At 38.9% G+C, this 14,365-nt stretch overlaps 1 protein-coding gene across 4 annotated transcripts in view; it reads right to left on the reverse strand.

Moving 5' to 3' along the window:
- The window catches only part of TRPM3 (transient receptor potential cation channel subfamily M member 3), a 272,291-nt gene that overhangs the window by 119,283 nt on the left and 138,643 nt on the right, over positions 1 to 14,365 (reverse strand). For all 4 annotated transcript variants that reach the window (XM_048290665.1, XM_048290663.1, XM_048290664.1 and 1 more), the window contains exons 4-6: positions 12,057 to 12,270; positions 8,923 to 9,047; positions 1,930 to 2,101 (exon numbers count right to left, since the gene is read on the reverse strand). In XM_048290665.1, coding sequence (XP_048146622.1) covers positions 1,930 to 2,101; positions 8,923 to 9,047; positions 12,057 to 12,270 — 511 coding nt within the window. The remainder of the gene's footprint in view (positions 1 to 1,929; positions 2,102 to 8,922; positions 9,048 to 12,056; positions 12,271 to 14,365) is intronic.

Genomic DNA, 14,365 nt, shown 5'->3' on the forward strand with positions numbered 1-14,365 from the left:
TGGCTAACTTCCTATTAACTAGAGGGTGGGCAGGACTCAATCACCCTCTTTTAAAACAAAGAAAAACAAAACATGGCAGAAACATTCTGGATGTCACTGAAACAAGATGTACAAATCTTATCGGCAGTCTTCTTTTTGAACCATTTTTTCACATTTCTATTTTGAGGAAGTGTTGTGAGATCCAAGTATCTTTGTGTTTATAAGACAGAGAGGGAGCGAGTTGTTAAATGGTAGAGTTTCTGTCACAGAGGAAAGTGAAAAGGAGAATGCTTACTCTTGTCTATGTTTGGGGTACTGCAGAAAGAAACCAGAAAAGAGAAATCCTTCCTTTTTTGTGATTGAAGAAGTCGGGCAAGCATTTGACTTGAACCACCAAATCCGGAGTTCCATCCGTCAGTCACTTTTCAAAAGATAAGCCTCTTGACCAAATCTGAATTAAGTCTTTCTAAAGAGATTTATTTTTTAAGATAAGATTTTGCCATCAAAACGTTGTGCTGTAAACTGTAAAAGCTCACATTTTTCTCATAAATGCCTTCAAAAGAATTGCTATTTATGCCACAATTTCACATAGTTTCATGACACGCCATTTTCAAATGTGCATTTTTGTTGCTGGTTGAGTTAGGATTAGATTATACTATCTTCATCTGCTAAGGAATCTCCTAGGCATGCACCCACTGCTTATGAGGCACACATTTTGTGCATATCTACATAGTGCTCTCTGAGAACAAGCAATATAACTCTGACAGCCTAAAAACAGTAAGCCTGTAGTGCGTGTAGTTCATGCAATGGTGTTGCAGGCTGTAAATGGCACATCATTTCAATTTAAACAAAGATTATACTAATCATGCAGAAAACTTTATCAAGCATGAAGAACATACTAGTTTATATTCACCCCATTGGTTCTGCCTGTAACTCCTTGTCATCTGATGTCTGAGAGCTAAATGCTTTTCCTAGTCTCATTCCAGTTTCACATGCCTACGTCACAAAAAGTTTCACCATTCCTCAAAACTGCATGTTTAAAGAGAGTTGTTGCACAGCAGAAAGGCTGTGCATATGATCACTTTTGAAAAACTCTGTTTTCATTCTTAAAGAAATCTTATGGAGGTACAACCCTGACGTTTGTGAGACCAAAAACAGAATTGAAATTAAGTCCCCATCTCAAAGCATGTGTACACTACATCAAGCACGTGTACACTACAGAGATAATTATACTAACATTGAGATATCATATTTTATTTTATCCAAGCAGAAATGCTTATTCAGGTGACTATTCCTTATTTTAGGCAGGAAAGTGATACATGAAAAGAAAAAATATAACTTTGAGAGAAAAACTGAGGCTTCTGTCTGATCATGATGTGATATCATCAGGATTGCAAAAGGTGAAGTGAAAGGACCACCTAACCTCATACTGGTTCTGGCTTTGGCTAATGACAGCTCCCTAGGAGAAACTAATAAGCAAAGTGCAAAGGTATAGTAGCACTTCTACGGAACACTCCCACAGCCAAAAAATATCAGTGGCTCTTCAACCTACAAAACATTTATGAAAAAAAAGCTCTCCTTTACTTTTTGTCACCCTTTTCTTTAACTGTATTAGTTTCACCTTATTCTTTAGTGAATGAAGGACAACCTAACTGTACACAGTTATATGGAAGAGAGGCTACCAAAGACATAAGTGGAATCTGAACCTTAACCAATACTGCTTGAAACTTAGCAGAAACAAATGCAGTTATTTGTGCTGTGCCTCTACCCACTGCACTCTAAAATAAAATTTTATTAACATTGTTCATCATTATTTGCTTTTCTTAGCTCATGCTCACCATAGACAGTAGAGCTACTCCCCCAAATATGCAGAATTATTGCTTCTTTATGCTGAGTGGTTTTTATACAATTGCAATTTTAAGCAAGAAATACAAGCAACATGTTACTCACTCGTATTTATCTTCTGAAGTGAAATGTGCTTTTCCAGGTGTCTACGAAGCTTCACCTCTGCTCCATATTTACCAGTAGTACCATTGTCAGCCAAAATGAAATGAGAATGCATGCTGTTGAGCACTGTCAACTTGCTCATGGGATTGGACATTGTCTGGTATGGTCGGACCACCTGCATTTGAATGACAGAGGAAAAAGAAGGTATACTAAACAGAAAAGAACCTCTGAACTAAATCAATTCAAGATACGAGCTGACAAGATGAAACAAAAGAAAAAATCAAAATTACAGTACTGCACTTGAGCATTACTGTCGTTTATGTGTACAGTAGAAAATGACCTTAACACTGCTCTCTCAGATGCAGACATGGCTTAAAGGGTTTTCCACGGTAACGTTTCAGTAGCATCAGTGTTCACTGTTTCCTTTTAAAATCCAGCTAATGGTCAGTGGTTCAAAGGTCTGGGTGACTACACACACACACACACACTCTGTATATCCTGCGCGGTGCTGACAGAGCAAGAGCATTTTTGTAAAGTCTCACCTTGCTCTGACCAAAATCTTTGATTCTCCCTTCACAGACCCCCACCCAGCCTCATGCCTCCAGTGTTGGCTCATCCAGAGCCACCAGCACTGGAGATACTGTATGGACACACAGGTGAGTTCCACTCTTGCAGAGGTGTACACATGATATTACACCACATTTTCAATTTTCTTGGAAAAAAGTATTGGCCCACTCCATGCATTAGTAAAAAGGCAGTCATTTGTGTTCACAACAGCTTTAGAAAGTTTCTGTTCAATGGGGAATTTGCTTCACTTCTTTTATTTGATTTCATCAGGAGAAACCGTGCAGCAGACTGAGTAAACTGCCACAGAGTTACCCCACTCATATCCACCAGACAGACCAAATAGTAGCACTGGGCTGCATCAGGCTGTCAGGTGCTTCGGTGGGTGTCTGTTGACATGAGTAAGACTGTGCTAACATGGCAAAAGAAATGGTGTTGTGTCAAGGCATCCTGGCTGATACTTCAAAGGTTTTCTAGCAATACTGTTCCCTGCCTCTGCTGTTATATCTTGTCTTTTTGGAGAGATGTAACTGAAAATCTGAAAAATGAACTCCTAGATGAAGAAATTCTGTAATGTCTTGTTAGAAAACTCAGCTGGGCTATCCTTTATCTGCAAGGAATTTTCTTCAGAGTTCTGACATTTTTCATTTTTCAGGTCTTGTGCTTTTAATGCACAAATGCATACACTCAAAATTTGACATAAATGCTTCCAGACAGAAATATAATAAGTTATTGATTTATTCCTAAGCTTTTCTCCCTTTGTAATTCTAAAGAGATCTCTAACTGAGACATAATTCTTTAAAAATAATACATGTTAATAATAATAAATGTTAGCAATTCTTTAGCCAGAGATCTCCCTTTATACATAATTTTCACTTGTGAATGTCTGCCTAACTTTGATCAACTTTTAGCTGGCAAGAAAAAAATCCACAAACTTCTTTTGCCGTTATAAACTGTCATGCAAAGGGTACTCTCTAAGCTGTTCATCCTGTGAAAGGGAGGGAATAGTCTGAGAAGACCTAGAGGGCAGCTGGCCAACAGCAAGGCAGTGCACTACGTGAGAGCAGCTCTGGCTCAGATTTCTTTTGGTGCCTCATTCATAACAATTTACTCTACATGTGAATATGACAACAAATATCAGTACACTGCTGGAACATGTTTAATAGCTATCTTCTACAGATACAGAAACCATGTACCCCATGCCTCTGTCAGAAAGAAAAGGAAGGTTCTTTCTCACATCCCTAAGAAGCAAATAAAATCAAACTAAAACTGTGCAGATCTTTTAAACTGATAACCACCCTGTCTCTCAATAAATGGACACCAGCAAAGTCTGACAGCAGAGGAATCCCTTGAGTTGCCCGTTCATTGTATGATTACAGGTTGTCTTGGGGTGACCTTATGATGTGTATCCCATATTGCTGCCTATGCCCAGAAATTAATTCCTGTGCCTTTCTATGCCTCTAAACTGAGCCTGAGAGGGGGAAGGAAAAAACTGAGCAAAACTTTTTCAAAGCAGTTTGCAGCTTGTTCAAGGTCACACACAGATAGCAATTGGTTTTCTCTGCTGCGGCAGGGGAGGGAGGAAGCACCTGGCTTGCTGTTCCCAGGACAGTTTTTTGGCCAGTGGTTCAGCTGCTTTTTCTCCGGAGAGAGACTGAGAGTTGAATTTTTCCTTCCCTGGAATTTCGGATTTTTCCCCTTTTCTACTGGACTGCTTGATTGCTTCAACCTCAGAGCACATCGGGAGGACTTTCCACCGGGCACAGAGGGCCTGGGCCTGGGCCAAGCCCCAGCTCCGAGGAGACCAAAGGGAGGAGTCGAACACTTCCCCAGGTTTTTCTCCACAGCGAGAGATTTTATTATTTAGCATTATTTTCCTTTTCCGTGTGTTTGTTAAATAAATAGTTTTTATCTCTTTCATTTTCCTTTGAGGAAAATTTATTTTCTTCCCGAACCTGGTGGGGGAAGGGTAGTTGTGCCTTCTCTCAGAGTATATTTCTAAATTTGGCCAAACCGGTACACAGGCCACTGTGCAGGCAATTCCACTGACAGGTTGTGGTTTGTTCCTCAGAGCCACAGCTCAAAACCTCTAACTGTGACAGCTTGATCTGCAGTTCTAATGAGCTGCAGTCCCAAAGCCTTCATATATTGACTCAGTAATGCTGCTGCAGGACAGATTAGAACACTAGCCTATTAGAAGGCTTTTGTTCTGTGTTTAGCTACAAGGGGAATCACATTATTAATAGATTTTATGGATGTGAAAATGAGACTACAATTATTTTCAATTGAACTGTTTAAAGCATGCACAATTCAACATCTGAATTTTTTTTTAACAATAAAATTTCTCAAACCACACTGTCAGACTCTTCCTGAGAATAGGATAAGCAAAATCTTCAAGAAGGCAAGAATATCCTAGGCTTTGAGGCTACTTCCTTGAGGTTACTTGCACTTCCACAACAGTCAGCAAATCTTTGATTTCTGACTCTTGTAGTTTCTACTCTGTTCTTTTCAACCCCTTGCACTTCACAGGCAAGTTAAATAGCTGGAAAAAACTTTGACTTTAAGCTGTCTTCCCCTCCTCTTTTTACAGCCATAGAATCATACGATGGTTTGGGCTGGAAGTGACCTTAGAGACCATCCAGTTCCAATCCCCCTGCCATGGGCAGGGACACCTTCCACTAGACCAGATTTCTCAAAGTCCCATGCAACCTCGCATTGAGAATAGAGAGAATAGGGAATAATGTCCCTTGACATCTTCTTCTGCAGAGCTGAAAGAAACAGTTTATGCTCAAGACAGTCCCTCCAAATACAGTTTAATGAATGCAATAGCAGCTGTGCTGTGAAGCAGTACTCCTGCTGTATGGGTTGAGGGCATTCTGCCAGTAGGTGAAGGGCTGGGCTGACCCCAGTCCTTGCCTTTGCACTCTGAGGTGGCAGCAAGCTTGAATGAGAAGCATTGTTCTGCTTAGATTCCCTGTGGGCACATGACACTCAACACAGGGACAGCACTTGAAAAATCTCTCAGGGTAACTCACCATGACAACGAGCAGGCAAGTGCCATGTGAACCAGTGCATGAATCTGAGCAGTCTATGTGAAGGCAAAGAATTTGAGACAAACTGTGTGCTCAAAGTAGTTATGGAAAAAGAAAGAGATGCATGCTTTGCTTCTCAAGGAGTAGCAGCTACTCTTTGAGCAGTTGTTCAAATCGAGCCATCTGTGCAGCCTCGTTGCTCTGGAGCACACCAGGGAACAGAATAGCTCCTGACTTAACTCAGAGGGTCCTGGAAATACCACGGTCCAAATTCTCCATATATGCTACAAATATGCCAGTCCTCCTCTTTGCCCCTGGTCTCCTACTGAGGTGACTTGGAATTAAATTCAAATGAGGACTGAACAGACCCTGGAAGTAAAGACATGCATGGTACAATGACTTACAAAGTGTACTCCTTTAGAAGGGAGAATGGTTCTGTAGGTAGGAAGAAACTTGTTTGTAATCACAGTTTTCTACTAGACTGAGCAAGCCACTTCCTCAGTTTTATCAGAAAGTATGGGGAAATTAGGCAACTAACTCCCTTGTGTCCCCTGTTTTTAAATTAGAATCTGAGAGTGTTAAGAGTTGCACTGTTTTCTGCTATATTGCTTTTATAGTACTGGAGTAAGACATGTCTCTTCAGGGATCTTTAATCATCACAATATAACAAAGAGCAAACAGCAATAATATTTCCTTTGACTTGGTCAGTTTTCTTTATGCGGAAAGCCCCTGCAACTGCCCAAGGCTGGCTCATTTGGAAGGGCTGGTAAATATAATTAAACCCCTCAGCCAGGACTGCTGGATCCATACAGGCCAGGCATAGGCTGAGGCATTAGCAGAGGAGCACCTCTGCCGAGCATGCCTCACTTGCCACGAGGCACAGGGAGGCCACATGCACTGAGGCATGTGCAATGGCCACAGCTCCCCCTGCGCACGCCCTGTCCCTCCAAACCCCATGACTATGACAGTCTTCTGTGTCTATCTGATGCTGGAAGGATATGTTTTGATAACTTTTCAGTTCTGATCATAATTTAACTAGACATAGTGCATATAGGCATAAATCCACATTGATGCTGGAGTTCAACAAGTCTTTTACTACTGGTTGCCTTTTTTCCCCCTTGTATAATCCTTTGTGGCCTTTGCTTCTTGCTTAATGATGATTCATTTTACATGCTTATGGTGCTATTTACATTTCCCCTTCTCGGTTCATTTCACAGTATTCACCTCTAATGAGCCAGTCAATACAGCACACTTTGATTTTTAAAAAGCTTCCAAAACAGCTTCCTCACCAAATGCTTCTAAAGAAACTGCATTGAATAAGAGAGAAAGCCCTTTGAGGCATAAGTAACTAAGGAAAGCCAGAGGGGAGGGCGGGAAAACCGTGAGAAGGAAAAGTTAATTTTTGTGAAGACTCTTACTAAGAAGATTTAGTGACATAAATGGCCTACCTCAAGCTGTATTGTATTCTGTTCAACATAGTTGTAAGGGCTTTGTGATTAATTAGAGGGTGAAAAACTTACAAATATTTCAGTGGACTAAGGTCTTCGTAAAGCAGCATGATGATGCAATAAAGTGGAAGACAAAATTCGATATCAGTAAGCATAAAGCGGTATCATTACATGTGCATCAGAGATGGATAAAACCAGAAGTGCTTCAGCATTACATCATGCCACTGACCAATAATTTTATAAAACTATTAGGGGGAAGGAGGTTGAGAGGAAAAGGTTTTTTTTGTCTATCAAAGGTATAATTGAAAATATTTTTATCCTTAGTGATGACCCTGTAATTGTAACCCTACTGATAAAATTGTGTCTGCATTAATAGAAGACCTTATCCAAATTAGTTGTAAATTCATATTAAACTTGTTTCACTTTCTGTCTGAAGATCAGAGTAAGTATTCTTTCTTGATTTAATCAGAAAGTTCATTTTTTTAAAAGTTGCTTTTTTTAATAATAAAATTACCATACAACTTCTTGGTTTCCGGTTAAATTGGAAGGATATTTAGAGGAAAGCATTAATTAAAGTAATCAGAAATCGGAGGAGCCATTCCACTTGGCTGGAACACCTGGGAAATCAACTTCTTTTTTTAGCTCTTTCTGCCGAAGAAGGCTCTAGATCCCCTTTAACAGGTGGTGACTACCTGAAAACAGAGGTAGGTAACTTTCCAATGGATGGAAAAAAGTAATGAAGGAATAGCAATGTTCCAAAATTTATGGCTAATTTTCTGGTTTTTCTTGACTTCTTTGTTCCTGCAATGTTTCCAGAACCCTGTGCCTAATCACTAAAGACTGTTTATTTGAAAATGATGTGTTCGTTACACTTCTTTAAGAAGATACAACTCATTCTTGTGCTTAGCTGTTTCTGCTAATCGCTTTCTGCTCTGCACCTCACAGCTCATTAGTGGCTCAGAATTACTGTGGCAAAGTCCCATCCCGCTTGTTTGTGCGTATTAGAGTCCAAAACCCCATGCTAATACAGTTCCCCCTAACAGCTGTACTTTCATAGTGAATTGCAATGAACTGCAGTTGGATAATTTTCTTCATAATCATTGTAGCTCCTCTGACCTAACGGATACTTGAATCTTCTTCCCCTTCCCAACTTGCTCATGGATACAGAACATGCAGAGAAGAATGGGTTAGACTAATGAAGACAAGAAACAAGTTCTTTTGTAGATTGAAAACTGTATCTCTTATAGTTAGCCACTGGTTCTCAGTCAGATTTCTTAGGAATGAACCAGATGTGAGGAAAAAAAAGGGTTCAGACAAGCTTCAGGTAATAAATAACCAGAATAGGCAAACTATTAATGTATTTAAAATCAGGGGGTTAATCTTTCTGTTTTACAGTATAGTTTTAAAAGAGAAGAAAGGTGTGAAGGAATAGGAGAAACACCAGCCCCATTCTTCAGGAGGTGAATTATTTGAAGTCTGCTCTTACCTACAATACCCAATAAGACCTTTCAAAATTGCATCAATAAAAAATGTATGGGAGCAGATATATTCTAAGGAGGATGGTCTACAATTTTGAGTTTAACCAATGCATCACATTGAAGGTATTGTTTGAAAATAAATCAGACTTCAAGTTTTGCAATCAGTGTTTTCTTAAGCACTCTGCTGGGTTCATGAAGTTCTAAGGATGAATCTTTGATATATTTTCAATATAAGAATAGCTTTTAATGAATTTTCCTCATAATTTTTTTTTAAAGAACATAGAGTGCAGGAATTTTTATTGTTGCCGTGTCAAAACCTGCCATCAACCCTAATGGAAAACCTGTGTATATATTGATTTTTTGCTGCAGACAATAATTCTAAGAGGAATTGCTAAGTGAGGGATGGAGAGGACAGGATAAATAGCTGGAAGACTTATAGATACTGAAGGTCATCTATATTTATATCGGTCTTACATCTTTGCCAATCAGATCCTCCTGATTTTCCACAATGCCCCAGGGAGCTATACCGATGGTGCAGATCTTCCCTCGAGATTTTGAGGCATGATCTTTCAGGGCATCTCCAACATGCCGAATGACCCCTGGCAAAGAAACAGAATAAAACAGAAATTCATAATTATGTCTTTTTTGTTCATTATCATATGGATTTAGTATAGACTTGTTTTTAGGGAATACCTATGCCTATCCTTACAATTTAGTAAAACTATGAATACATTCCTGTTTATTATAATTAGAGTATTTCTGTGAATCCATTTTATTGAATCCAAAAATTAATAAATGAAGTATTAAGAAAAAAATACACAGCTCTAGAAAGAAGAATAGAAATGCTGACGGTTGACTGCAGCTTACTTATCTGCACTTGTGCTTACATGTGCATGCAAGCATTTGTGTATTTCCAAGCACAGAAGGAAGCATAGGAATTAACTGTGCTCCCCACTCCCCAACTCCCTCAGAAGTGCAGCTTGTACACAAATGCTCCCATCAAGGATGGAAATGTGAAAACATCATTATGCTACTCTGTGATGAAGCTATTTTGCCACTCTTTCCGAACAAACTCAGTCACCTGAGATAGCTTCCAGCAGAGTATTAGAACCCACCCTGGGAATCAGTGAGAAAACAGAAACTAGTACAGAGAGAATGACTGCTCCAAGCATTCTTCCAAGTGCTTCTTGCTTGCCCTAGACCAGCTTTGGCGGTCTTTCAGTGGTACCTCTGTGCAAAGGACAAGTGTCATTCCTCCTTTCTTTTAATACAATAATCTTTTGAAATATGTCTATCAACAACTGTTTTTAGGACGTGGCTGCACCGAAGCAGACCCGTTGTTTGCTGCAGATATTATCTGATTCTCAGTTACTGAGTTTCCATATTGCTCAAATTTCACAATTTCATGCTGACTGGATAGAAATTACAACAGTCACACAATTGTTATGATTTTGGTTGTAGTTTTCTGAACTGTAAATGACCCAAGTAAGAAAACTCCCCACAACCTAACAGATCCTCTAAGTCATAGAGTCTAGTATTCTTCCTGTGGTGGAAAGTTTAAAAAAAACCCAACCTTGTACCTGCCATGAGCTAAAGCCCAAAGGTTTTAAAGCAGAAAATCTGTCCAGACTGCAAAATTTCCTGCTATTTCAGCATGACATGAATATTCAGAAAAACAGCCATGTTTATAGCCAGGTATGCACTGTCTCTCCCACATCACTGATTCTCAGTCCAACAGCAGTTTTTCAGGACTTTTAAATTATAATTTTCCTAAAGAGAAACCAACTTAAAAATTCATCTTCAACAAAAGAGACTGTATTAAGAAATTCTCAATTTTTATGATTTCACAAATAATTTTCAGCTATGCAGTTTGAAAACCTAGTCCTGGAGCAATCGACTGCTTTGCTCCAGAAATTAAAGACAGTGAAAGGTTACTGATATTTCAAAACTGCTTCTGGAATTATATGTTTTTAAAACAGCAGAGAGTCACTTGAACTACATTTTTTTGTCTAGTTTGTTTCTGATTACAGGAAAAAGAGTCCTTTTCAACAGTATTTACGATGACTTTCCTGGTACATTTGCATTGTTTTGGCATTTGCAACTATGATGATTTGAAAAATGGTAGGAAGCAGTTGTGCATTTGCCAAGTGTTATAGTCTGTCCTTTAAAAAAAAAAATATCTGTAGTTTGATTTCTACAGTTGCTGTGGTAATCCACTGCATGAGGTGTACTACATGTACACTTTTCTGATTACTTTTAACATAAAATTTACATCTGTCTTTGCCATCATCACGACAAGAGTATCTGACAACTAATATTATTACCACCACAGGGCACAGATCAACATTAACCTGATTTTATTCCTTCTTTTGAAGAGAGGTGGGGCCTATTACATTTGCATCTATTTATCTAACAGTCCAAACATTTCTCTTCTTTGCTTTCTTCAGGCATCAAGCCTGCCAAAGTTCAGAAAGTGTTTGGATCACACTCTGAGACACATGGTCTGATTCCCGGGGCTCTCCTGTGCAGGGCCAGGAGCTGGACTCTGATCCTTGTCGGTTGCTTCCAGCTCAGCATATTCTATGATTCTGTGCTACTTGTATAGCTGCTGTGATAAAACTGAATATTGTTTTAAATTTGATGTGCTCTGGATACCAAGTCCAGGACATCTATTACGCATTTATATTCAAACATGTAGGAGTTGATCCAGAATGCACCAAAATTAACACACAATAGAATGATTACACTGTTTTCCAGAGACAGCAAGAAGATACACTCTTGCTAAAGTAAAAAAATTACAGCTTTGCTACTGCAGCAAATGAGAGTAACATAGGAATTTACAAGCTCATGTCCTAGCCCAAAACTTGTTGCAATTCTCTCTAGCAGAACTTCTTCCACTTTTCCCTGAATCTCTTCTCCTTTCTGCCTCCTTTAGGGAGGGTAACAAAGATGTCAGTGCCAATCTTTTTGTCTAGGAACCTATGTTTTGCAGCTTATTCCCAAAGCATACATGCTGTCGTCCACTAGCAGAACTGGGCCAGCCGCTATCTCTAGGACACCTGTTTGGTGTATTACAGATGATCTTTGACTAGAAATGGCAGATATCCCTCTTGATGAAAATGCAATAGCAAAAAATTAGGTTGATCTCTCTACAAGTAAGGAAAAAGTTTCACAACACATCAAAAACCCAGAACTTTTTTCCTTTAATAATTTGGGTCACCTGATTAAATAAAATAAAGGTCCTTTCTGGATGAAAGTGTTTTCAGTTTTGTAAAATAAGAGTTTGATGACTTTGATTAGTAGTCCTTCCCTGCAGCTTACAGTTGATCTTACAAAGTCTTCCTTGGTGATATACTAGTACAATTGCCTCACAGGAGGGTTTATTTTCAGCTCCACAGTGTGCTTTTCATACTTAGCAAACTTTTTATTCTGTTTTATACCAGCTGCCAGGTTGGTATGAACTTGGCATTTTCTTGTTTTCATATAGTACAGGAATTACTAATAAAATAAAACACAGAATGGCTTTCTAATCCCATCATTCTTATTTTTTCTTTTTGTGATGAAGTCTCCTAGATGCCACTGTGCTTTTATTTCAATATTGCTCTTACCTGTGTTTACTCCTCCAGTGAATATCCATGCTCCAGTTGTCATAGCAGCCTTAATAAGGCCTTTTCCAAAGACTTGCTTGAGTTTTGGCTGAAGTTCAAAATTCTGAAGGCCCCCGTGCACAGAGATGAGAAGTTTGGGGAGCTCAAGTTGCCACTCTTTGGTCATCAGATGCAGAAGGAGGTCAGGCTTTGTGTCAAAAGACACACGCACATACTGCAGAAACAAGGGCAATAGTAGAGAGTAGAGAAAAAAAGATTGGTTATACCCACTGGTTTCTAATGTATGTGATCTATGTCCAATAGATCACTGAAAAAAGGCAACCTTTATGACAAAAACAGTAACTAATTGCTAGCCTGATGATAAGTTTCCTAGTTAGAAAACTAGGAATAATGGAACACTTGCAATTCACAGGCTGCATAATTTTCTTCATTTAGGAAATTAAGACATTGACTGTTTCAAAATCCTTAGCAATGCTTGAAAGACTAATGTCTACAATTCATAAACACAAAAACTGGACGAAGAATGTAAGAGGTCTACCAAAGATGACTTAGGTAGTCAGAGCCACAACTGTGTATTTACTTGTACCTCATTTTCAAATTAATGAAGTCAAACCCTCAAAAGGTAAGAAAAAACAGAAACAAGCTCAGTTCTTCAAGCACACATAAGTGTAAACTGAGCAAGACTATTAAACTGGTGCTTTTCAGATGAAAGAATGTACAATTGAACTAAGTACAATTTGTAAAGGTTCATGATCTTGCCTTACAAGATCCTAAAACTGCTGTGAAACAAATTAATGCATTTCCAGTTGCTGGCTGTTCTGTGCTATGTGTGCAGCAATTTGTGCCAGGGGAGATCATGCCCATCTGTGTGTGCTCAAAGATAACAACTGCCTTCAAAATTTCTACAGCATTACCATGTCACACAAATACGTGTCTCTCTCTCTCTCTCTCTCTCACAAGCCTTTCTCCTGCTCCTTCTGTTGCTATTTCACAAAACCTGTGACAGGGCAGGTAATAACTTTTTTGATTTCTAGTTACATAGCAGAAATAGGAAAGAATTCTTTCTATAGCTGCTAAGATCTGAAAGGATCCTCTTAATAAAATAAAATAGGTTACAGAAAGCACTCATCTGTCAAAATTCTGATTGAATCAATGCCTGTAGAGAAACTTCAGCAGTCTTTCCCTTGATGGGTTGTCATCACAGACATCAGGTGTATACTCCTTTCAGCCTGGTATACAGGCTTTCAGCCAGGCTTTCTGCCTGAGGAATACCTAGTTCTAACTTGTTTATTGTAACATGCCAGGTAGTATAATATCCATACATATTATGTAACCATTTTGTCCCTTTTTGACATGTCCAGTCAGTATTTCTAGCCAAGTTTGTTTTTTTTTTAGTAATATCATAAGATAATAAAGTGGATTCCTTTCTAGCTGAATAAGAAATAAGGACTTGACATTTTCCAGAGGAAACTGCTAATAGACAGGATTTTTTGCAAGAATGGGTTGTTGCTCAGGGAACATCCATTGTTAACATTTCTGGAAGCAGAAGCCTGTTTGCACAATTAGTTGGGGGAGCACAGGCCAACCGAAAGCTGAGCAAGAACATGGGAATGTACATTCACCCCTGTGCAGCAGTAATGTTCTCTGCAGCAGCCAGGCAAACCCACAACAGCTACTGGACATAGAAAATGCAGTATTCATGTCTGTCAAGCTGATTAATGAACTGCCTTCTAAGTAGCTGCTCAACCAATTTCCAGTGTGGGATAAAATCTTGTATGGCACTTGATCCCACTGACCAGATTGAGACATTAATAGTTTTTAAATTGGGATTTGAGGGTTGTCAAAGTTTTAACACACCAGAGGGGGTATAAGAAGAATGATCCTTATTCCCTTTTTAATGTCTTAAGGGAGATCTGAGGTTGCAAAGGGCAACTGGAGGCATTCATAACCAACATCTTTCATGGGGCCTACATGAAAACTCTGCTGGTCAAACTTGGAGTGTTTGGTTTGGAATCACTGGTACCTTACTCTATTTTTTGGTGGACAGACTGTGAGTCTTAAAAAGATAATTAAGGTGAATTCATACTGGCAATGACCATAAAAATATGTGAAAAACATGCCATTGCATCATCTGGGATGATACTAAGATGAAGGCACAAATGGCATCAGATGTGTATTATCTAACCTGGACAGTGATTTTTTTTTTTTTTTTGGATTCTTCAGTGTTTTTTTTAATACCTCAAAACGTGTGATTTCACTGTCCCTACCTTCTTAAGTCTATGTATTACTCTTCTTATACTTGAAGACCT

The sequence above is a fragment of the Corvus hawaiiensis genome, chromosome Z (genome assembly GCF_020740725.1).
Source record: "Corvus hawaiiensis isolate bCorHaw1 chromosome Z, bCorHaw1.pri.cur, whole genome shotgun sequence".
Lineage (NCBI taxonomy): Eukaryota > Metazoa > Chordata > Aves > Passeriformes > Corvidae > Corvus > Corvus hawaiiensis.